This window comes from Gouania willdenowi, chromosome 19 (assembly GCF_900634775.1).
Source record: "Gouania willdenowi chromosome 19, fGouWil2.1, whole genome shotgun sequence".
In the NCBI taxonomy this organism is placed as follows: Eukaryota; Metazoa; Chordata; class Actinopteri; order Blenniiformes; family Gobiesocidae; genus Gouania; species Gouania willdenowi.
The window spans coordinates 7,314,392-7,340,400 of NC_041062.1; the positions used below are offsets into that span (position 1 = coordinate 7,314,392).

At 37.4% G+C, this 26,009-nt stretch overlaps 1 protein-coding gene across 1 annotated transcript in view; it reads left to right on the forward strand.

The window, feature by feature from the left end:
- Positions 1–3,248: 3,248 nt before the first annotated feature.
- The window catches only part of doc2a (double C2-like domains, alpha), a 48,317-nt gene continuing 25,556 nt past the window's right edge, over positions 3,249–26,009 (forward strand). The window contains exons 1-6 of the mRNA XM_028476466.1: positions 3,249–3,616; positions 11,855–12,195; positions 15,477–15,556; positions 17,373–17,447; positions 17,700–17,809; positions 25,856–25,982. Of these exons, the coding sequence (XP_028332267.1) occupies positions 3,585–3,616; positions 11,855–12,195; positions 15,477–15,556; positions 17,373–17,447; positions 17,700–17,809; positions 25,856–25,982 (765 nt within the window). The 5' untranslated portion in view covers positions 3,249–3,584. The remainder of the gene's footprint in view (positions 3,617–11,854; positions 12,196–15,476; positions 15,557–17,372; positions 17,448–17,699; positions 17,810–25,855; positions 25,983–26,009) is intronic.

Here is a 26,009-nt window from a genome sequence, read left to right on the forward strand (position 1 = left end):
TTTTTTTAAACAAATTAAAAACAAAAATGTTCATAACTAAAGTTAAATAAATATTCTTATTTTGCACAGACCATGTTTATTTAGGGAATACATCCAGTGAGGAATCATATTAAAATATAGTAAAGGCTTATATACATATTAGGGCTGTGACTTTATTACGTTCATTGCGATCAATGAATTACAGAAAAATAACGTTCTAAAAATGCAGTTATTTGCTTTTTTTTTTTTTTTTGCACTCCAAAGCGTGGAACCATTTTCATTGCACAAAACTATTGATGCACAGACTACGATTTTTTTTCTTCTTAATGCACAACAACAAATTTGAATTAGAAAGTTTACCAAAAAAATCCAGAAAAGCATGAATTACTTACTTAAATTTAAGTTTGTGCTTTTTGAAAAAATTTAATCATTTTATTAATTTTATTACATAATATTCCTTTATTCATATTGCTCATTATGTTAGCACTCAGTGATGAAAATAATAAACACAATTTTGTTGTTTAAGCTCACTTATTGTTTTCCTTGATTCAGTCATATACCAGTAATTAATTACAAAGTCTGTAATTCATTAGATATTTTTTTTTATCAAATCGATTTTTCACCGAAAAAATCTAGCCCAATAAATACCACTTGTTTCCTTTTTTCCCTACATTTTGCCTCTTTTTGTTCCACATTTTTGCTCTTTTTCACTATTGTTTGCCACATTTTGCCCATTTAAGCTACTCTTTGCCAGTACATGGCAAGGCAAGGCAAGGCAAATTTATTTGTATAGCGCATTTCATACACAAGGCAACTCAATGTGCTTACATACCACTTGGTTCCTCTTTATTTGCCCCTTTTTGTGCCCATTTTAGTCACTTTTCACCCTTTTCTTGCCAAGTTTTGCCACTTCTAGACCATTTTTGCCCACCTGTTACCATGTCTGCCTCCACTCGCTCGTCAAAAAAACGTAGCTGACCGGACCGGCCCACCGGGACGATGCCCGGTGCTGCATATAACATTATAAGACACCCATTTCTAGTTGTGGAAAATAAGTTTTATTTATAAATCAAACATGGACAGACTGTGAGAGGGGAAGACTTGAAGAGGCAGCTGAAGATAAGAAAAAAGGAGGGACATGAAAACACCAGCGAACAAAGACATCAAGCCGTTTTTCTTTTTTTTTTTTTTTGGTTTTTTTTCAAAGATAAAACATAAAAGCACACCCAAGTCTTTTCAGCATCCAGAGCTGTGCGGCTGCTTTTCTTTGTGATTGACTGTTTTAGTTTCAAAGAGTGGACACTAACGGAGGGAAAAAAGAAAGAAGCCCAAAAAAACACCCATGGGAGATAAAAAAGAGCCTGAGTGAACAGCAAGTTTGTTTTTTCAAGGGATGCAAAATAGAAATAGCATGTTTCCTCTTGTCTATCACTGATCCAAGAACTATTAGCCTAATTATATAGAGGAACTAACACTGTGTGCGCGCACATGCATATACGTGTGTGTATGAGAGAGAGAGGGAGAGAGGCTGGTTTAGAATTAACATAGACACAAAGATTGAGTGATTTAATTTGAACTGTTTTCTTCACTTTTAAATGTGTCTTTACCATTTAAACACAGACACTGTGAAGACAAAGCTTAAGCTTAAAATATGTTACGCTTCTTCTATCGTCTGTACTCAATGATTTGATTGTAAATATATTAATGAAGGTATTTCGTCTAGATTCAAGAACAGTCATGTGGAGACAGGGCCATCTATGAGGGGAAAATAAGGGGGGAGCTTTTTGGGGCCCATCCATAAAGTCAGCAAAATGATGGTCCATTGTTCTATGAATCTGTGATAACCACATTTATTTATTCATGTGAATAATATCCACTGTTATCCACGAAGTTTAGTATTATTGGTTAAAAAATTAGAGTGTGCAGAAACTGAGAGAAAAAGTGGTAAAAAGGGTTTAAAGTGTCAATATTGGGTTCAAAGTGGCAGACATGGGGGGTTGGGGTAATGTAATTTTAAAAAGTAGGAACAATTAGTTTAAACTGACAAGTAATGTGCATGGCAAATTGTGGATAAGTTGCCAAAAATACGCATGAAATATGGTGAAAAGAGGTTAAAAGTGGGTCAACATGTGACATTAGGTGGTAAAAGTGGTGGAAAGGGTTTATAAGTGCCAAAAATGTCTTGAAAGTGGAAAAAATGTGCAGAAAGGGCATTGAAATTTGATGGAGAAGAGGCAGAAATTGGAGTAATGTAGCGAAAATGCATTAAAAGGAGTAAAAATATGACAATAAAAAGTGATGAAAATAGGTTAAAACATGGCAAGTTTGGTGTAGTTGTAGAGTAAAAATTGGCAAAATTAGCTAAAATCTTTCAAAAAATATGTTTAGTTTCTCGAAGGCATCTGGCAACCCCAAGGTTGAGAGCTCCTGGTCTTCAGTACAGTGTGATAACAACTTTATTTAATTGCATTTTATTTGAATTGCATTATCCCAGGGAACATAACGCAGGAAAAGATGTCAGAGAAAGAAGCTTTTAAAGCTTCTTTCATGGTCTGGGTTAGCAAAAATAACCAGGGTCAGCAGTTTCACCATGAAACTGCAGCATTTGTCTTGTATTTAGATAAAAAAAAAAAAAAAACATGTTTAAATGGAAATGGGCGAGGAGCTACAGAATAACTGTCCTCAAAGGTAGTGAAAAAGAAAAAATGAAATGAATAAAAACGAGCAAAAAAGTGGAAGATTATTTGATGAACGTGAAGATAGTCCTTGACCTCATTCTGTCTGTTACATCATAAAAGGGGGAGTGTAAACTGTTGGATGATGGTTTCAAATCACTTCTTTTTTTTCATGTTGAATATATTTCTCATACCTTTTGATAAATTATTAAAAAGTCTGCTTTGTGATGTAGGCAGAAGAATGAAAAGCTTCCCTCACCTCATAGTCACACCATTTAAAAAAAGCAGTGACAGTGTCGGCAAAAGTGATTTCATCAGTGTAAATTAATATTAAACAGCTCTTTGGAGTGTGTTATGAGGCTGAGCCCACTGTGGGTTTGATATTGTCTCTCATAAAAAAAACTAAACAAATAATAAACCAGTTCAATCTGGCCAATCCACACAGGCTTCTTGAACTCTTTAGGAAATAAATAGAATTAAGGATATTAAATAATCGTCTAAGTGGCACAAATAAATGTGTGTGTGTGTGTGTGTGTGAGAGAGAGGATGGTAAGGGGGGTGATGTAGGAGAAACAGTCACATGCGCGACAGACTGTCAAGGAATAACTCCTCGTATCATCTCTCTCTCTCTCTCTCTCTCTCTCTCTCTCTCTCTCTTTGTCTCCTCTCTTCTCCTCCCTCCATCCTCTTCTTCATCCTCTTCCTCTTCTTCCACCACCACCAGCATGTCGCGCTCCTTTATCCCCTCTGCTGTTCCTCATTTTCATCTCAACTTGAACTATCCGCACATTTAATTTTTAATGATACACAGGGAGGCTTTTCTCTCTCTCCTCCTCCTCTCTCATAGCTTCCTCTGCTTTCTGCTCTCTATTTCGCCACCTGTTAGTTGCTTTCCTTCTCCTCTCTGCACTGGAGCTTTCCTTCTTTTTTATGAAGAGTTTCACTCTCGTGCTATCCCTGAGGTAAGTCAAGCTATTTTACATGGAATCCAGTTAATATATTCATCCTTCATCAATTTTGTCTTTACATGGAACATGTTTACTACTCTTAATATGCTTTAGGTTGGTTTTTCATCTGTACCATCTGTTGCTGCTGCTTCTGCATCCAAACCTTGACATTTTTTTATTTATTTTTTAGCTCGAGTGTTCTCTACTCATCCGAGATGCTCAAATTCACTCTGCATCAGTTTTCCCACTGCAGTACACAGGTGCAACATGTGTCAATTTACCACACGCTCTTTCACCTTTTCCCCCACACTCACTCACTCAAACACACAGTTACGGAACTTTACTCACCCACCTCTGCCTGAAAATAACCCCCAGCTGTAATTGACAACTGCTCACTGTCACTGTGGATCAGCCATAAGTGATACCGACTATCCAGCTCTAATGAATAGCTACGATGTGCAGCACTCTGTACCATCTGCCCGTCAGCGAGAAGCTTGTTATTTAAAGGTGAACGCAGTCCGCTGCAGGCGCCTCCATGTATGTAGCACAGTATTAAGGGGAGAAAAACAAAGGAAAAGGGGGTGATTCTTCACATATATATATATATATATACCCACAGGTGGAATAAAGGTGTGTGTGTGTGTGGTGACTGAAGCAGGGATAATGACAGGGATAAAAAAAAAGAGAGAAGAGGGGAGGAGGTTAATTATGATGGTAGGGATGAGAGGGGAGAGTGTGGCCCTGCTTTGTGACATGACTCTAATTTAAAGTGAAGGAGCTAAAAGAGGGGAGGGGTGTGTGTGTGTGTGTGTGTGTATGTGCAGCTTTATTCTCCAGAGTGTCAAAGCTGAAATCTGCTGGAATGCCATCAATAGCAGCACATTGTGCTCCACTGTATGTGGTTGCATAACAAATAGCCACAGGGATGATGTTTGTAGCCGATGCACAGAAGTTGGTTTGATTATGTTGTCGCTTATACAAATTATGCAAAGTAGCTGTTTTTTTTTTTTTTTTCTTATTTTTTCTTGAAGGTTGAGACCCGTGCGTGTGTTTGTGTGCAAACCTGTAAAGTGTGAAGAGAAGATGAATCTGTTGTGGATGTCATGAGGTGATGATGAAAAGGAGAAGATGAAGAGATATTTCCAGCTGGCAGCATGAGCGCGATCAATGGTGAGCTCACTGCGAGCGTTGGCTTTCCGCGGTGCTGTGAAGCACCAGGCCTCCCAGTCCTACGTGTGCATGTGCTGACACGAGTGCTGCTGGTGCTGCTGGTGCTACTCCAGCTCACGGCCACATCTGCCACAACTGGGAGGCGACTAACTGACTGTGCACATTAGATCAACAGAAGCCTGTGCAAAGGCTGCATCAAGTGGGTGCTGTTGCTTTTATGTGGAGGAGCAAAAAAGTGAAAGTGTAAATAATGTCAGGCTACGTTCATACTTCCGCGACCTGTATCTGATCTGTTAAAGACAGTTTGAACAGCACAATTCTGTCATATGTGCTCCTAAATCTAATACCTGTCCAATTTTTTGCAATGTCACTGCAGTGTGGATGGCCGAGGCGCTTTCTATCCGACTCCTACATCATCACCATGCAAAAATGTCATAATTATGAATCCCAGGAGTAGCCGCGTGGAAATAAACCTGGTTTTCTTCTTTTTCAGTCTCCTTAAATTTATGAAGTGCCTACTTCTGCTGGAAAGAAAATTAGTTGACACTTTGTTTTATAGATAAGGCTGAAATTCCACTGTCATTATCTGATTTTAGCATGAATGAGGTGTCATGAATGCTGTCATTAAGTGTCGTTCACGATATTGTGACACCTTTGGATGGCCTTTTTTTTGGGTTAGATGGAGGGGTTAAGCCTGGTATATGGTTCTGCGTCAGAACCTACGCCGTCAATGTGACGCAGAGGTTGGCCAGCTGTAGTTCTACGTTGAGGAAACACATTGCTATGCGATTGACCGCCATGCCGCTAGGGGGTTGTGTGTTGTTACAAATGTGCATTAAAAAGCCCTTGCTCAGCTTCCGGTCTCAGAAAATGTTTTTTAAGCATGTCATGTTTTTTAAGCATCTTAAAATGTATGTGATTAATGGATTATTACTTACCTATTGTACCTAACCATGCGTGTTTCGAAGGACACAAACATTAAAGCAATGGTTTCAATACGTTTTCTTTGTTTTTCAATATAAACATATGCAACCCACTAAACAAAGTATAAAAGTGTATGAAGTTCACTGTCGACAGTCGCGCCGGGGGCGAGGAGAGGGAGTAGTGAGGTAACCTGGTCCACGGCCCCAGAAAGCAGCTAGTCGGGAGCGTGTCTACACAACATGTCATTATTTACTGTAAATGAAACACACACAAACACACTGTAGGTACAGAGACGAGGCAGAGTAGTGATAATAACAATAAACACACACCTATTTCCTTTCATGAAATAATAAAACTCTGGCACTTTTAGTCCATCTCAATTCTCTCTTTGACTCAGTCCAATGTAGAAACAACTCTCGTATCGCTTCGCAAAAACTTGAATCACGGTGGTGTTGACTGGAAAAGGCAGTGACCGGAGCTGAGGTTTGGAGCTGACCAATCACAGAGCTTATGTTCCACGTGGCCTTGAGGCGCAGTCAGGATTTTTGGAAGGCGCACGTCAGGTTGCAGGGAGTGGGTCTACGTCTATGTAGAGCACTACGTGAACTTACGGCATTGATTTTACGCTGAACCATATATCAGGCTGTAGTTAGGGTTAGGGTAACAAACGACACTTAATGACAGCCTTCATAACACCTTATTCATGCTAATGATGGGTGTCATGTTATAATAATGACTGTGTAATGTTAGCCTTTATCTATAAAAACTTCAAGTGTTACCGAAAATTTCTCAGCACGACACACAGTCCTACACTCAACGCCTCCATATTTACTTCTGTAAACACCGTACGTGCCTGTGGGGTCAGGAAGAACAGGGGCACATATCACTTTTATCGGAACGTGTGTGTGCGTGCTTGTGGACATGAAGGGAGGGGGGCAACAGCCGATCTTCCCGTAGAACATGTTTGTCTCCTCCAGCCGTCAACGGACCGTGCCGTTGTAGCGGTGAGACTGAGGCGCATGCGCGGTTCGCCAGGTGCGCATGCCAACTGTCTGTGGCGCAGCTGCAGCTGAAGCCTGAGGCTTTCCGGACCAGCTGGACAAACGGTCTCGGCGTTCTGATCTGCAGGCCCTGAGGAGCAATTTGCGGGAATGCATTTCGTGGCACGGGTGAAGACGGGGCTGGAGATTCCCAAGGAAGACAGAGGCGGAGGGCTCCATCGTCACATTGTTGCTGCATGGAGGCCATTGCATAGCCAAAGATCCCCTCCGGGACTATGGGCATGTCCAGGATGTCGCTTCTTTCCCCGTCGGAAAGATTAGCGAGGTCGAGCCACCGTGCCCCTTCCTGGAGGACTGGTATGATAGGAACATTTTCTAGACTGTGAAAATGGCTGCTCCAGTTGGATTGACGTCACGCGGGACATACGTATATCGGCATTTTGGGAAAAAATATCAAATTTTGGTTTGTATCACCCAGCCCTAGTCCCTCTTTTAAAGGATTACAATGGTTTGAATCAGTATCTTCCCCTAATCCCTTTTGATTAATCTTGCAATTCCCTCGATCCATCATCATCATCACATCCACACTCCACTAATTTGTTTGTTCCTCCACCGATATGTTTTCCAATCCACCACCTAACATTTTTGCCTCCATTGAGCAACTTCAATGCTGTCTAATTGCAACGTCTTGCTGAAGTGATTAAGTGTATCATTGTGTCTGTGTTGGTTTATGTTCTCCTGCTATTTCAGCTGACATTTTAACATCCACTGTTATTTCAAATCAATGGCTATTCTCTAAAAAGTCCTTTCAGTGTTGGTGAGCTGTTTGGAAGCCGTTGTTTCAGAGCTCTCGAAGCAGCAGGGTTGGCATTTCTAACTGAACTCACAGCAGACGATTGACCAAACATGACAAATGACCCTCGCTGCTTTTAATTCATGCTGAAGGTCAAAAATCAGGGGGAGTCATTCCTGAGCCTCTTTCTGCCAGGGCGTTGGTGGTCACTTTTTACCTCTGGATGGAATGTGTTTACAGGCTTAAACTCTACAAACAGATGAGGGAAAGAAAAGGAGAATAAAGACTTGAATAAAAAAAATTAAAAAAGAGGTGTAAGAGAATAATAAAATTGTTTGCGATGACGAAAGTGATGTTACAAAAAAGATTTTTCACATTGGGATTTTTTTTTCTTTCACTTCCTCTATCCTTTTTTTCTTTTTCTTCTTTTTTCTTCTATTTCTTATAGCAACTTTATGTCTTTCTTTTTTCTTCTTCTTTTCTTTTTTTAAATTTCTTCTTCTTTTCTTTCCCTTCCTCTATCTTCTTGCTCTTTTTTTTCTTCACTTTCTCTTTTCTTCTTTTATTTTTCATCTTGCTTTTTCTTTTTCTTCCTCTCTCTTTCCTTTCTTTCTTACCCCGTTTTCCGTAGTCCTCTCTTTTCTCTTTCCTTTTCTTTTTTTTTTCTTCTCTTCTCTTCATCTTCTTCCATTCCTTATAGCAACACACTCACAAAAATCCAGAATCTAATCTAATCTCAAATCCAGACTAAGATATCAAAAACTAATCATTATATTCTTATTTCTCCTCTTTTTCTCTTTCTTTTTTCTTCTTTACTTTTTCTTCCTCTCTTCTTTCCTGTCTCTTTTTCCTTTATTTCTTTCCTTGTTTTCTCTCTCTTTCCTTTTCTTCATCTTTTCTCTTTTTTTTTTTTTTATATATTTCTTATCCAGAATCTAATCTAATCTCAAATCCACACTAACATATCAAAAACTAATCATGGGGTATTAATTATATTCCAAAAGAAGATTTTTCACATTGTAATTCCACTACCGTAGATAGTAATACAAATCTAACCAAGTGAAATATATTTATCAGCTACTACAGAAAGCTAAGCTGCTAAACTGAGACTGATACCTACATGTGGTACTTAAGTTCAGCTACAAGCACACAATAAAATCAATATAAGCCTTAGAGACTCTTTTGTATGTGCATTTCATAATTAGTCCTTCTCCTTCCATCAATCAACATTCAGTTTACATGATGTAGCATTGAGTCTGTGCTACTCTGCTCCTTTAGCCATTAAATAACAGCTCTTTGTCTGTGCACCACCTTTATGACAGGTTTTCCTTGTGTAGAGCCTGTAAGTAACACATCGCTGCGTCATCGACGTGTGTTACGCAAAGATCCTAAACAAAGGCCTCCATTGTTACAAAGCAAACCAGAAAACACCAAAGTGGTTTTTTCGAGGAAATGAATACATTCTTATATCCTTGGTGTGAAATAATGATCAGAAAAGCTGACTTTTAAACTCTTAAAGCAATTGGCTTTAATGTTGAAGACAACCACTACCGTATCACAGTGAGAACCACATGTATGGCAATTTCACCAATGGAGATTTTAAACTTTTAATGGCAGTTATGCTTCTGTCATACTGCTCCTGTAAACTGTAAAGACTAATAAGTTAATATTACTTAAATACATTTTTTAACCAATTCATTGCCTTTATGTTGACTTAGGCAAGGCAAATGTATACGTATAGCGCATTTCATACACAAGGCAATTTAAAGTGCTATACATGTTTAAAAAGAGCAGAAAATATCCAACAGCTTAAAAATCAATAAGAACATTAAATTCACCAGAAAAAAGCATTAAATAAACAATAACATGATTAAAAATCTCCCTTTCAGTCATACGCAGTTAGAGAAAAATCGTGCCTTTAACTTGGATCTAAAAATGTTCACAATGGATGTTGACTTAGATCAATTATAAATTATTTTTCTATCATTTCCTTCTTTAAACTTTTGCCCTGCATCTTTTTTATTTTATGTTAAAAAGACATTTTCACAATATGAATGAGATTTTGATCAGTTTTCATTTGGAGGTATTTGTTAACCCACATGTTGTCCTCAAATACTACTAATACGTGTTACCATTGGGGTCAATCTGACCAGATGAAAAAAATCAGGGTCCTCCTCAACACAATCAGCTGCCTCAGACACATTCTCCTCTATATCACTTTTACTGTGAAAGAGCTGTTCTGAAACCTTCTCCCTCACTCATCGTAAATAGATTGGGGTCAAATTGACCCCAGAGGAGCACTAATGCATGCAATGTGTTCAGCACATTGAAAAAATATAATCATGATCATTTTGTGCTTAATCACATGTACCCATCAAATTATAAAAGTCATGAAATATGGGGTCAAATTGACCCCAAGGATAATCAGAGTGTTTAGGAAGTTTTCAACTGTTGAGAACCCCTATTCTGAATTATGGATTTAGGTTTTCTTGGGATTAGAATTTTTACACAGGTAAGATCAGAGCTTCTCTGAGCAGAATAAACCCAGCATGCACTCTCATCATTTGTAATCTTTTTGAATTTCAAAGTCAACAACCTGGGAATACTATGGGCACAAATATGAGTTTGTTACCTCAGAAGGAGGAAAGGTTGCTCAGCCAGGGAATTTGTTCAGGAAAGAGGACAAAACACGCCAACGATCCCTGCTGTCTTTACAAAACAAAAGCTGTATCTTTTATCCACTGCCCTTCTTTTGCTGTTTTTTGAGAAGAAAAAAAAAAGTAGACACACCAGCGCTGTGGTGCACTCTGGCCCCCCTGCAAACATAACTTTAAATAACCACCAGTTCTCCCCTCTCCATCTGGGCCTGAAAAAGATTTCTTTCTGTAATTGCCTGTATCCACAGAGGAATGCTGGGTATTTTATATAACATGTGGGCCTCTGCCACTCACACGTTGTAAGGTCTATGCCACAAACTGCAGAGAGATTATGATTCACAGGAGGTCAATTATCCTACATCCTCCTGGAATTACTGAGGGATATGTAAATTTATTCAACTAAAATTCAAATGTATGACGATCATATGTTCTGCTTTTACATCAAATGACTTAAAAAAATCATTTATGATAAAATGAGGTTGTAGGAGTCAGTAGTGAGCAAGTAATTGAAGCTTTAAAGGTAAGTCCTGATTTACTTCTTGTTAAATTAACTCTAACCTCGTCTCAGCTGCAGCTTCAGGGAAGAAAGTGACAGCTCCGTGGATCACTGCCCTCCCTCCTGTTTCATCTGAATCCTCCTCAAATTTACCCTCCTATTTTCTTTTGGGTCATCTTGACCCCATTTAATGTTTATCATTCAAATATTCATTTTTTTTGCTTAATTTGATGGGTGCAATTGAATAACCATACAATTGCCATGATGTGCTGATCACATATTGCACACATTGGTGTTCCTCTGGGTTCAATTTGACCCCAAGCTGTTTTAGCCATGTAAAACTTGTCGGTTCGTCATCTCTTTCACAGTGAAAGTGACGTAGAGGAGAAAGTGTCGTTATAATAAATAACCCTCAATGTGCTGCAAAAAGGAGATAAAAAAAAGTGAATTAATATGTTTATGAGAAAGGGGAGGGGGTCACCAACATCTATCAATGTGGTTCATACTGTGAGAGTCATGAATGAGCACCCCAAATTAGAAAAGATTTGGATGAAAGCTTTTCAAGATAAATTACATTTTTTTTTTTTTTTTTTTTTTGATGAACGAGTGGAGGCAGACATAATAACAGGCTGCCAAAAATGTAACCAGGTGATATGTAAAGATTAAAGGTAGCTTTAATTAGCAAAATGTAGCAGACAAAAATGAAAAAGGGCAAAAATGTTGAACAAAAAGAGGGAAAATGTAGGGTTAAAAAAAAAAAAAAGTGGTATTGATTGGGAAAAGTAAGCTTATTTGGAGGAAAAGTGGCCAAAATGTTTTTTAACAAAGGACAAAAAATGTATAAAAGTGTCAAAGAGATCTTGCAAAAATGGACAACAAATAGGAAAAAAGGGGTATTTATTGGCAAAAGGAAGCTGAAGTCTGAAAAAAGTGTCAAAATGGGACAAAGGAAGTTGCAAAATGGCCAAAAGAAATAGGTAAAAAGGGTTAAAAAATTCCCCTTTTAAGGTTTTCTAGGGGAATAATAATTTAGAAAAATTTAGACTTAAAAAGTACATGTTGAGAATCACTGACTTAATAACAGCTTCTACGTGGTGTCCGTGATATCGTAGTGGACTGGTCTGGACACAAAATGCCAGGGCTGAATTTTTATCCCAGTCCACCACTGGCTGATGACAAATGTGATGAGGTTATTCTCTTTTCTCTCCACAGCCCTATGACTGTACGGAAAGGAAAACGTTTAGCCATCTCCATCCAGGAGCACATGGCCATCGACGTGTGCCCGGGCCCTATCCGCCCTATTCGTCAAATCTCCGCTTACTTCCCTCGCCTGTCGCCGACGTCCTCTTTCTCGGAGCCTCTCTCACCCAACCAGGTGGCAGATGCCTCAGCACTCAGCCCTGGCTCTGCAGGTCACGGTGGAGGGGCTGCTGGGGGAAGCGGGACCAGCGGTCTGCTGTCGCCGGCGGCTGCGGCCGGGGGCGGGTCACTGTCAGCCATGAGTAGCATGGACACGTCCATTGAGATCGACAGCTGTGACAGCGACGATAACAGTGAGTCACATGAAAGTTGAACTGGCAGTGACGACAGGTGATTTAGCAAAGACGGGAAAAAAACATTGAGTCAGGATAGAAGCTTGAGTTTGGTATTTATTTAATTTTAGAAAAGGCTTGATCGAGTTATATTACTCAGCAACAGTAGAAATGATAAAAACTGAGCTGTTATAAGTAAGACCCGAGTCGTTCTTGAATGTAATAAGACCGTAAATGTAATTAAAAATAATAATAATAAAACCCAAAATTTCAGATGTTAAGTTTTTAACAGCAAATGAAAAGCCCAAATCCAGTATTGAAAAGAAATGTTAATCTTAGACCGATTTTAACATACAAATCCCCTTTGAAGAGTGAAACATTTTCAGCACCTCCGAATCCCAAGATTTCCTACATAATTTTAACAAAATTCAAAGTAAAAAAATGTGATATTTATTCAAAAAAAAAGAAGAAAAAAAAGTATTTAGCTATATTGTTCTTCAAAACTAAAAAAATAGAAGTAACGATAACAAAACAGTAATAATGAAGTAATAATGAATAGGGAACTTGACTTTACATCCATGTTTTTGACCTGAATTAATGAAATAAATGAACTTTTCAGTGATATGCTACTTCACTAAGATTATCTTGCTAAAAGAGTGCACCACTTGGATTTTGTAAGCAACAGTTGCTAAAAATGCAATGTCCAGCCTTCAGACTTTAACATGCATTAGTGAACCATTAAATTTATAACTCTGAGGACATTAAGTCCCCGCCTCATGCTGATGAACGATGAAGAGATCATTCTTGACAGTTTTTCATTTATACTTGTCCGTGTTGGTAATGTTTAGCCCAGTCTCACAGGGGATTGGGAAACTCACATGCTGTAAATAACTCATTCTATTGTTTTGTGCTTGCCAAATGTTTGAAATTTTCAAAAACTCCAGTAAGTACAGTGGTCAAGGCCTTTGTCTTTGACTGGGTTCCATTACCAGTCTGAGTTTTAGCTACCCTAAGCTTTTTGTGCTATCCTTGTGCCAAGCAGCACGAAAAAACTAGAAAATTGGTTTGGCAGGCGCACAAAACAATAGAACAATAGAATTGATCCCTTGTGAGATTGTGTTGTAAGATTACAGCGGCCTGTTTTAACGTTGAGTTATACCTTAAGACTGATGTCCTCACCTCCATGCCCGAGGCTCTTCCTGCACTGTGGCCTCCTAATGCTCGTTTTCATCAACCAGTTAGAAAAATACATGTATTTATCAATATTTCATTTCAACCAACTCTCCATCATTTAGCTGGGGACATGTTTCATGTTGTAGGTGTTTGTCGCAGATGTTGATGCCTTGATGACAGAGGCAGGGGGCTCCCACTTAAAACACTGTGACCCAAGGCAGTGCTACCTTTACATCAGCTCTCCCTGTCAGCAACAGAAAGGTCATTAAAAAGCAAATCATGTAAAAAAATATTAATAAAACATCAAGTGTTATTTGATTGAATGAAAGTCTTAGCAGCAGACTCAAGGTCCATAGAAAGACGCTATTACACACAAAAAATAATCAAATAAGAACAGTTCAAATGAACATTGGATTAGACAAGACATTTGTTTAATTTACTATGTATTTATGCTGATATAACCTTGAAGTGCGATTCAGCTCCTGGCAGTGTTCATAACACTGCCAGGAGCTGAATAAGAGTTTTATTGTCTAGCACAGAGACACACACACAGACAAAATGTTAAGTTTTTTAGACGAGTAAACTAACATTAAAACACACACACAGCAATATAAACAGTGAACAAAATTGGGTAGTTGCATACCATCTCAGATTGCGTCTGTCGTCTAGAAACTTTCTTTCTGAAAGCATGTCGACCACTTGGCGCGTGTTGTGTGAGAAAGATACTAGTTAGAGACGGCTCGTCAAGACCCGCTTTACGTTTTCTTCTTCTTCTTTTTTTAGTTTAGTGGCGAATTACAAACATAACTTAAAGAGGTGCATACCGCCACCTACTGTACCGGAGTATATAGCGTGCACTTATATGTCACTATTCACAAAAATTAATAATAATAAACGAAATCCTATGATATATCTCTATATCTTTAAAGTGTTCTATCACAGCTTTCTCTGTTTTCTTGATTCTCTCTCCTCTTGTTCCAAGTAATTCTTATCTTTTGCCCGCCTTACGTTGCTTATGATTGGTTTATTATTGCGTGGTGCCTGCCGTGGTTGGTTAGATTTAGCCACAAAGGATACATGGATTGGTTATCTCGGTCAGTCAATCAGAGTTACTCGAACTACGGCAAGCCACGAGGACCAAAGTTCATTATCATGAAAAAAATAAATAGAGTGTTGAATAGGGAAATATAAGCGTGAGACATGTCAAGTGTGGCGGCGGTGTGAAAATGAGTCAAATTGAATGACTGTCACACTCAAAGGGTGACACTTGCCAGCTCTGGTACTAATTAAGGGTGTAAGAAATTGATTTGGCGATATATCACAATATACTTGTACCGTTTAATTGCACTAACATATGCATAGCACGTAAACTAGGTGTCAGTGAACCACATCAAGACCTTGTTAACTACATCACTCCTCAATGCATTAGAGCTTGGAACTTAATTGCACTTTATTTTCATAAAACATACTAGACACCTTTTTAGATGTATGTGGTTACTTCATATGAAAATTTAAAAACTTAACAGAATCAGAATCTGTTGTATTGGCAGAAGTTAAATGTATTTGAAAAATATAATTTGACAGTTTCATAAAGTGATATTGGTACTTGAATTACAGTTAGTTACCATTTACAGTACTTATTCTCACAAGTTTTAAAAAATGAAATAAAATGTATTTCATACCACACATACCATCGTATTGTTTAGTATTTGGATATATTGTATTGTGAAATGTAAATGGTGTATTGTATCGTCAGATTCATGGCAATGCACACCCCTAGTACTGCCGATAAATAATTAGCTAAAGCTGTTGTGATGTTAGCTTATCCTATACAATGTTGACATTTCAGACACACCTTACGTTCAGGATTGTATTTTTCATGTTAGTTATATCACTTGTTGTTTAGACCTTTTCCAACACCTTCTTCCAACATGTTAGAGTAAAAGCCTCCGGCTACAAGCAGCAGTAGTAGATATGAGGTGTGAAACATGTGTGTGTGTTAATATTACTGCCATTATTCTCAATTTCGTCCTCAGGTAATAGAGTAATCAGCCCTAAAGCTGTTTCCTTAGTAGGAGCCTGTTTTGTTCTCTCTCATGTATTTATTTATTTTATGAACTGCTTTCCAGCCTCCTTGGGGACGTTAGAGTTTGACCTCCTGTATGAGAAAGCCACCAGCAGCCTACACTGCACAGTCCTCAGGGCCAAAGTAAGTCCTACGTCTGTCAACCCGCCCCCACTGCAGCATCGGAAAATAATTAGCTTTAAAGACAAGGTGTACATTTGATGAGTCCACAATATTAAATAAATATTATAGTGAAACCTTCAAATTTTGCACAAAACGTGATGTGCAGAAACACAATGTCTCAAAATACTGTTATTAACAAGAGAGAAAATGACAGTTGTAATAAAATGTTTTTTTATTATAAACTTTATTGATATCACATCTCAAGGTGAGAGCTTTGTTTTGCATTGGTTTATATGAATAGTTGACGTGTAAATTATATGTCAAAGGCAGATGAAGAATGCAAATTGGTATATTTATTATATATCAGTAAACAACTTAGCATTTGCCTCAGCTCCCTGTAATTTGATCAGCTTTGAGCTATGTACATAGACTGTTCACAACACTAATGATTAGTCACATACATGCATTGGATCTTGGGTGACAGTCTCTTAAATTCTGAAAAAATACTTTAAACATTTTTAACACTATTTTCATTGTCCTGCATGTGGGAATGTAATAATGTTTTTAATTTATGGTGTAAAAATTACTCTTTCTTGAGATATAAAACAATTTTTCTTTAAGTAAAATCTTCATTTTTATTTTGGACCCCAACTTTGGGTTATTTCACCTCTCGCGAATATTGAAAATCCTTTACATGAGGCCATTGTAGCTTGTCTCGGTGTCTTATAATGATTTATTCTTTATCAGTTTTTCACAGGAAGCTGAAAATAGAAGAAAAATAAGGACGCACAAAAATCGACACTTACACACCTCACTAAATTGGCCATATCTCAAAAAGTGTTCATCCGATCAAGCTGAAAATGTACAGTGTCCCTATTGACAGGCCCGGAGTTTTGTTTTTTTTTTCAAAAAAGGTTGCACTTTTGTTACCCTTTTTTTTTTTTTAGCATTTTGTCATAATGGGGGGGGGGTCCTGAGAGTTTTTCATTTTTCTAAGGGGGGTACAGCAGAAAAGGTTTGTAACCACTGCCTTCATTGATAAGTGTAGCTTCTGCTATTTTTAAAAAGGACGAGTTGTAAAGACTAATGTTGGAGATGTGCGCTGATTGTTCGGACTGATCAATGGTTCACGGCTGAACTAGTCTGGGACACTCAGATGGCCCATCCTTCTCTCCTATTCTGTTCACTAACCCCAACCAGTCGAAGCGGATGGCTGCCACCTCTGAACCTGGTTCTGCTGGAGATTTCTTCCTATAAAAAAGAGGGAGTTTTTTCTTCCCACTGTCGCTAAATGCTTGTTCATGTGGATCTTGTTGGGTTCTTTCTTTCTTACTATGGACTTTATATTTTGTTCAGCGCTTTGAGATGACTTTGTTGTATTTTGCGCTATATAAATAAAGTTGAATTGAAGTGAATCTTGAAATAATCCTACAGTTTGAAGCAACCTTTACCTGCACTGGATTGAAATATTTTAGAGCAATACACTGAAATACAAGGCTTTACAGAACATCATGCTATTGTAGACTCAACATGTAAGGTTAGAACATGATTTCTATAATAATATGTTGTGATCTAAAGTGAGCCAGTTGGAGGTATGAAGCTCCAGGGCTGAAAATGAATCCCACTCCGGCCCTGCCTATTGAATAATCTCAGAAAAATTGGTATAAGGTTTTCTTCCCAAAAGCCACAAAGGTCTTGATAATTGGAGTTTGTAGGTTAAACAAATGCTTCGGAGTGCTGTGAATGGACTTTTGTTTATCACTCTTATTTTTTTTCAATTGTAGATTCAGTAGAGTTAGATTTTTCATGCTTTTATATCCACTTTCCTCTCCATCAGGGTCTGAAGCCGATGGATTTTAACGGCTTGGCTGATCCTTACGTTAAGCTTCACCTGCTGCCGGGAGCCTGCAAGGTCTGTGTTTATATTCTTATTGAAGTTCTCCTCTAAATGAAAGAGACTTCTGAGTGCTCTCTTAATGCATGCCATCATTCTAGAGTTGTATGATGTGAATGAAAGGACAAAACCATAAATCATCAGCAGGACAAAACGACCTTGTTGCCAGTAAGACGGTCTCATTTCTGTCTGACGGGCGACGTTTCCGCTTTGGCAAAGACACAGAATATTTCATTGAAGTGTTTATTTGTTGTTTGCTTTAATTCACAGGCCAATAAACTGAAAACCAAGATTGTACGTAACACGCTGAATCCCGTGTGGAACGAGACACTCACCTACTGTGGAATCACGGAGGAAGACATGTATCGAAAGACCCTCCGGTAAATGTTTGCCATGTGAAAGGTTATAATTACTGTTCTCCTCATGTCCTGCCCTTTTCTTCTTTTCCTCCGACTGGTCTTTACAAAGGATTGTCCTTGAGCTCAATCCTGGACTCTTTTATCAGCCTCTTTCTCTTTCCGTGCTCGTACGGCCTTAATGCGATCCTTAGATCCTTCTTGTCACCTCACTGTCATTCCTCCCTCGTCCTGTCTGCCAGGATCAGAAAAGATCTCCCTTCAGCCTCTCTTTCCATCGTGCGTTCTCTCTTTCTGAGATACACTGACAGATTGAGGTCACACCAACCACCACTGGGGGGGTTTAATTATATTGACCCCACCCTTCAGAGGTAATGAAAGCTGCGAATTGTTACTGTTTGTGACTAAAAGTTTACGCTTGGGAGTGGGATTTAAATAGGAACCACGGACCATCTCTCAGGGGAAATTAGACAGATGTGACATGGTGTTAATTTAGCAGAGGAATTTAAAGATCGCTTAATTTAACTCGTGCAAGGGAATGCAGACACATGTTAACATCTGTGATACCTGACAACTAAAACTGTCTGGCACGTTATATTTATCACTGACCAAGATTTTTTTATTTATTTATGTTTAATTATACCTCCAGAAATGCTTACTGACACTAATAGACAGAGGTGTGAAGAGTACTGATATATTCTACCAAGTAGAAGTACTGTCACTTGATTGAAATTGTACTCAAGAACAAGCAGAGGTGAAAGTAACAGATTACAAATACTCACGTTACTGTAATTGTGTTGCTTTTATGGTTGCTTGTACTTTTTTGAGTACACTTCTAACTTAGTCAATTTACTTCTACTTAAGTATGTTTTAAAAGAAGTAGGGCTGTCAAAATTGACGTGTCATTAACACGTTAACGCAAATTCCCTTTAACGCCACTTTTTTTTTTTAAATGCGCGCTTAACGTAAGCCTCGTTGGCCAACTTGCAGGAGATTGATTGAGCTTGGAGCTGTTCTCCACACAGATAGCAACGTGTTTGTGGATAAAGGTAGAGCAGCGTGGAGCTATGGACACAGACAAAGGGCTTTTGGATGGAAAGTTCAGCTTCAAAGTGCACGCAAGTACTTGGCAACACCTGCTACATCTGTACCATGTGAGAGGTTATTTTCACTGTCTGGGCATGTTTGAGCAACTGGCACAGTGCTAAGAAACCAAAGTAAAGTGGACAGCCCACATATATAGTAGCTCTTTGGTTTTGTTCATTTTGTCAAGAACAGGATGGGAAAGGATAAGGATTACACAGACTTTGCTGAATACAATATGAGAGCTGTTAATGGCACAATTTCTTTTTAAAAAATGTTTTTTTTAACACCCTATGTTGAGCCTACTTTGTAGTAAGGGGTGATTTTATGTTTTATTTCTACCCATGTGAATCATATTGTGCGCTATTTGCTTTGAGGTGCTACGTTTTGATGACAAATTGAAAATGTCTCTGCTGTGATGCAGAAGGATCAATTATTTATTTTAAGCTCTTTGAAAACTGGATGTTTAATCATTCTGTCCAAATGTTGAGTTGGAGATTACACTGTCCATTTTTAATTCATGTTAATGTGCCCATTTGATGATTCATAGTGGGCTGAGTATGAAATGTTGCATTAATAAATATTTTTAGTATTATAAAGTTGAAAAATATCATTTTAATGTACAATCAGAACAGATACAAAATATGCGATTAATTAGAGATTAATCATGAGGTAATTATGGAAGTTGTTCGATTAACAGCGATTAAAAAAATTGATTGTTTGACACCCCTGAAAAGAAGTATACAAGTAATTTCTTAAATTTCTACACCCAACCATAACTGAGTAAATTATATATTATTTATTTTAAAAATGATCAACAGACATTGTGAAACTATAAAAAAAATGAAATAACCAGGCAACAATCAAATGCATTAAATCATAGCCGACCAATCAGATTAAACGTAATGCACGGCGCCAAAACAACATTAAAGGGTGGTTATTTTCTCAGTTTTCAAAGTAAATAAATTTAGCTATACTTAGAGACTGATGATTTAGTTTAGTTTTAGTTTTTTTTTATTTCATACAGATGCCTTTGTGGAAAATAAATTATGTTCCAATTGTGCAAGATTTTATCTCTTCATTTTTAAGTTTTTACATGAGATGTTTCAAGATCTATTACCAAAAATACAAATAGGGGGTGAAAGTAACTAGTAACTTTTGCTTTGAGTACTATTTAATTGAGCCACTTTTTACATGTTCTTGAGTATTTTATGTATGACTTGTTTTTGGTAATAAATCTGGCTACAGTTCCCTTGCATACAGTAAATATCTCATGTATATGCTTTTTTTAAAAAAAAAAAAAAAGACCAAATCTTGTACAATTGGAACTTAATTTATTTTACACAAAGGTATCCGTATAAAATAAACTATTTTCTGTAAATAAAATAACACCAATGAATTCAATTGAAAATAAAAATGATCACTCTCCACAGTAAGTATAGATGCATTTATTAACTCTAAAAGAGAGAAAATAATGACATTTAATGCTGTTTTGGTGCTGTGCATTACGTTTAATCTGATTGATCGACAATGATGTGATGCATTTTATTGATTCGATTTTGTTATTTCATTTTTTGTAGTTTCACAATGTGCGTTGATCATTTAAAAAAAAAAAAAAAACAATAATTAACTCAGTAACGGCTGGGTGTAGAAATGTGACAAAGGACTTCATTTCTTTTAAAACATACTTATGTACAAGTAAAATTACTGATTTAGAAATGAGAAGTGAGTACTTGTAATCCATTATTTTCACCTCTGCTAACAGATAGATTGATAGATATGAAGCTTTTATTGTCATTGTACAACATGTACAACAAAATTAAGGTGCTGTTCAAAAATGAGGAATGACATTTAACACACATTTAAATCAAATATGACCCACACTTATATAAAATATTTGAAAATAGACACAATCTAACAAATCTCTGCCACTTAAAACAAGTTATCCTAATATATTAAATATTGGCCAACAAGGTTTTGTCAGCTTTCTTGTCTTGAATCATTTTGGTTTGATTAAAAGCTACAACCAGTAAAAATAAAAATTGTCCATCCATCAATGATGCAGTTGTCGGAGGTAGTGACTCAGAGTTAAAGTGATTTATCACTAAAATTTGACATTTAACACTTCCATTCTCAGCCGCATCATGTTATATTACGTACCTCCCATTATAACAAGAAATGCTATGTTGTATATGCTGCAGGTATTTAATAGTAATGGATAAAAAAGGTCAAAAAGACAAATAACTGAGGTACATTTTCAGGAAATAAAATTAAAGAAACATTATCTTCCTGGCAACTTTCCATTAGATTTACATTTGTAATCCAAGGTGGTTTGCTTTGTGAAACACATCATTTTTATGTATTTCTTTCCTTTAAAATGTATTTCTTAAGTTCAAATTCCTCTGAGATCTTGATCCATATTGTCATAACTGCATCATGCAGTTGATGTAGAATAGTCTGATGCACATTTGTTATGCAAATGTATCATTTTATCCCATCCTAAATCCTTTTTATTGGAGCACAGTGCACTGATGCTCAGGAAAACAGTTGAATTAGTCATATCATCATGTTTCGTTGTTTTTTAACCATTCTGGATAAGTCAGATGAAGACTGAATTACGTCCCTAAAAGAGAACCGCAGTAAATTAATTGACATTTCTCTGTATATTTGTTTACAATTTCTGTGTTTTTTTAATCGACTTTTAAATGAAATCTTTGGCGGTCTTAATTTGTTTTAGGGCTGTAATGCAAGTTGCACAAATGCTCGTTGTGCAGAAAGAGATTAAAATTCAGCAACTGCTGAAGTAAACAATCTGTTGAGACATCTGCTCGTGTTCTGCCCAATCACATTTTTTCTCATTAGGTGTTAATTTCATATTTGTTTTTTTGCTAATGAAACAGCAATCTGTAGAAAGTGAGAGAAGATTGAGTTTCAAACTTGAGTTTCAGGCAGCAAATCATTGTAAGTTTTCATTCCTAATTCATCCATTCAAGCGTGTCCAAGTGTTTATTCTTTGTTTGGACTCGACTTGTTCTTAAGAGCCAGAGTTTAAAGTGCCAATAATGAGGAGGTATGGCTCATTACTGTACAGTGCAGCAGGTGCATTCCTCTCATTGACTATGCAAAGTGATATGCATCCGACGTCACTGATGTTTTCAAAGGTTGTCATTGATCTTGGCTTAAGGGGCACCAGCTGTCATTCACAGATTATGCTGCTTCCTCTTACACTTACCTATTTTTAGTCAAATGTTTTAGTCTATGTTCTATGGCACGTGTCAACATCAAGGCCCAGGAGCCAAATCCGGCTCTTCAAAGCATCCGATTCGGCCCGATGAAATTATTGTGTAAATCAGAGGTTCTCAACTGGTCTCACCCTGGGACCCACATTTTGCCACCGTCATTAAATTGTGACCCACCTTTTTTTTTTTCTTTTTTTTTTTTTTTCATTCGTCCAACCAAGTATTTAAAAAATAGCTTATATATAAAGTTGTTTTTAAACATAAATCCATATATTTTTTCTGTGCAACATGTGCCTGTCAAAAGAAAAGTGTCTTTCAAAATAAAAGATAAGTCCATTATGAGAGACATTAAGTATTTATTTATTTTTGACCAGCTGTTTCCGACCACCCAATACAGGTCCGTGACCCACTTTTGGGTCCCGACCCACCAATTGAGAAGTACTGGTGTAAATTACCAAATATTTTAGTTGTAAACTGCATTTTTCAAAATTCTGCAATTTTTCTCAAACTATTCCACAAAATTTCACCAAATTAAATGAAAATTGGTCAAGAAATAAATTAATTAAAGTACATTTCAGTATCTGTCCCTTATTGCTTAGATATTGTTAATTCCTTCCATATCTTGTGTCTAATTTACAACTGGAAGTGCAACAATGTGCCCAAGTTTGCACCCTTGTTCTATGGGTTAAAACTTGTCTATTACAATAGAAGTTTATTACTGGCTGAGAATAGTTTGTGATGTTTTGTTGGCTTCTTATGTCACGACTGTTGGCTCCGCCCCTCCTATTAAAACTATCACCTGTGAACACCTGTGGAGAATTGTGAATAGAGAGCAATAGTGAGTATTGAGTTGGTAGTTAGCATAGCATAGCAGAAATTATTCTCTGGAGATTTTATAGTGTAGACTGGGTGTGTCTTAACTGCTCAAGGAGCCCCGCCCATAATCAAGGGCTGTGCTGTAAATGTCATACTAACGTACTACTCATACTAAGTCTGACGTCAAAGTTAGTATGTAGTGCTTTAACATTAGGTAGTATGAAAAGTTTGAGTATGCGAGAAATACCCAGATGTATACTATATGGGGACTAGGGTTGGGCATCGTTTGCATTTGAATGATTCCGATTTTGATTCCTTGTTCCGATTCCGATTCTTTTATGAGGCAAGTTTTGCACTGAGCCGAGTTATTGTTATTTTTTATGAACGTTAAGACACACTGCACATTGTTCATAGTTGCGTGGTAACGCAAAGACTTTTTCTGGTTGATGGGCGGGGTATCGAAAGTAGGAATTCAATTAAGAAAATGTGAACAATTCCAGGAGAAGAGGAAAGTTAGTCGTCAGGTCCAATCAATACTCAATACTTGATGCCAGGTGCACGGTGGGCACACTAGTCATTCTCAACCGCCCCATGATGCATTGCGAGCGGAATGTAAAATCGTCCTGGGACCGGCTTCAAGCTTAAAATCAAACATCCCCTTTTCAAAATAAAAGCATCTTTTCTCATCTTCCATTACTTTTGAAACACTTTTGTGAATAGGGCTCTTGTTATGAAGTTAACCAGAAGTTTTGTCAGTCGCACAATGGAGAGTCTCTAAAAATCTTTCCACGAGTTTTATGGATGAAATAAGCACATGTTGATGTTCTACTTGTTCACTTTCTCACTTAAAATGTTTTCAGAACTTTCAAAGGTGGAAAATCAATGGAGATATTTAGCCTCAGTGTGATTCAAGTTTTTGTCGTTGTAGGTTCCAAATGCATCTTGGAAAACTTGGAAGTATACTTCAGTGGGAACGCTCATCATTCTAACCATTCTTATAGTATATAGTATAGACTCATTGAGTAGTATATAGTACATTAGTGGGACATTTCCAACACATACAAGGCATTTTTATTTTTATTTTATCAGCTAAAACTTTGGGTTCAGTTGGTCTTTAACGATCAAACTGTCAGCCATCCATCTGTCCCTGTGCCGTTTTTTCCTTTTTAGGTCAAGGGTGTCCCATTAAAGTGGCTGAATGTCTCACTGTCTCTCACCTCTAAGGCCTGACTCACTTCTCTTTGTTCACCTCTACTCTCATCATTATCTTACATCCTACCTCTGCCTCTCTCTTTCTTCTTCCTTCCTTCCATGCATCACTGCTGTTTGATACTAAAGAGTGCTGTGGGTTTTTCCTTTTTTGTCTTAGAATTTACCAGACATAGATATTATCTCTAGGGATTGCACTGGGGGCTGCACGTTTCAGTAATAATGTGTTTTATTACAGGAAACTATAGGGAGCTGGTGAATATATGTGGTTCTCTGCGTAGCACAGCTTTCCTACTGAGATCTCTTCTGTTTTCATTTTATTTCTTATTGCATGTCTTGTTTTATGAAGCCATATATTCTGAATATATGTATCTTTAGCATATTGTTCCCCTGTCGCTGTTCTAAACCTCTACTCACTTCTGCATCCTATAGGACAGGGTTTCTCAAATAGGGGTTTGTGTACCCCTAGGGGTACCCGATAGCACTACAGGGGGTACTTGAGAGAGAGAGAGAGTGTGGAAAATTAACAAATAATGTGTCAATTTTGGTCCCACACCAGGGGACGTAAATGATGTATTTCTATACTTTCACTTTGTGAAATATAGTTAAACTAAAATGCATTAAAAAAATATTATCTGAGCTGAAAATGATGAAAAACTAGTTCTAGAAAAAAAAAATGTCTTGATATCTAAATGGGGTCACAATCCAAAAAAGGTTGGGAACCACTGCACTAAATGCTGTGGATTATCATGAGATTAATTATGAGGAAAGGAAGTCGTAATTATGAGGAAAAAAGTCATAATTATGAGAAAGAAAGTCATAATTATGAGGAAAAAAGGTCATAACTATGTAAGAAAGTCATAATTATAAGATACAAACTGAGCATTTGCAGCAGTCCACCGACATTGGCTGTTACCATTATTAATTACACTTTGAATAATACTTTGTTCAGAATACATATTTTGGCTGTTTATTCAGTTCTTAGAATTCAACACATGGTACATATTGTGTAGTACATAAGTATTTATTGCAAAATGATTCTGTCACATTTTTGAATGTTTTTTTTGCAATTTTACATTAAATAATTTTCTTATAATTATGACTTTACTAACTCATAATTATGACTTGCCATAGGAATTTTTACATTTTTTTCAGTGGTGGAAATGGGCTTCCATACTGTTTCAATCCACTTATTTACAAAATGAGATTTTTAAAGATGTGTGTTATCACTCATTCATTACATCATTATGCGCTATAGTTGTTTTTAAACAGTAAATCGTTTTCTAAGCAAAATGTTCTAGTCTGACAAAAGGGGGTACTTGGATTCAGAAATAAGAAAAAGGGGATACTTGAGCCAAAAAAGTTTGTGAATCACTGCTAAAGGATAAAGTATACACTTCTGTCTTAGGCTTCCACCCACCGGTGTGGATCAGCTGATGTTACTGTATAGCAGCAGTTTATAAATATGGATTGACTTCACCTGATGCACTATGAATAGCAGAGCGGATATCCACATATATCTCATTTATTTGCACACACGGACACACAATGAAGCACATTCGGCTCGTTCCTCAACGCTGAGTTTCCTGTCATCACCACGTCGTAGATCAGTTCCAACTTTTTTTTCTTTAACTCATGCTTTTCACACTTTTACCGATGTTTCTCACTATCACTCATGTCTCTCATCCCCCCCCGCCCCCCTCACTTTGCCTCCCACTTTCAGGGTGTCAGTGTGCGACGAAGACAAGCTAACACATAATGAGTTCATCGGGGAGTCGCGGGTGGCCCTGCGTCGTGTGAAGCCTGACCAGACCAAACACTTCAACATCTGTCTGGAGCATCCACCGCCTGTAAGAAGTAAAAGAGTGGATGGGGAG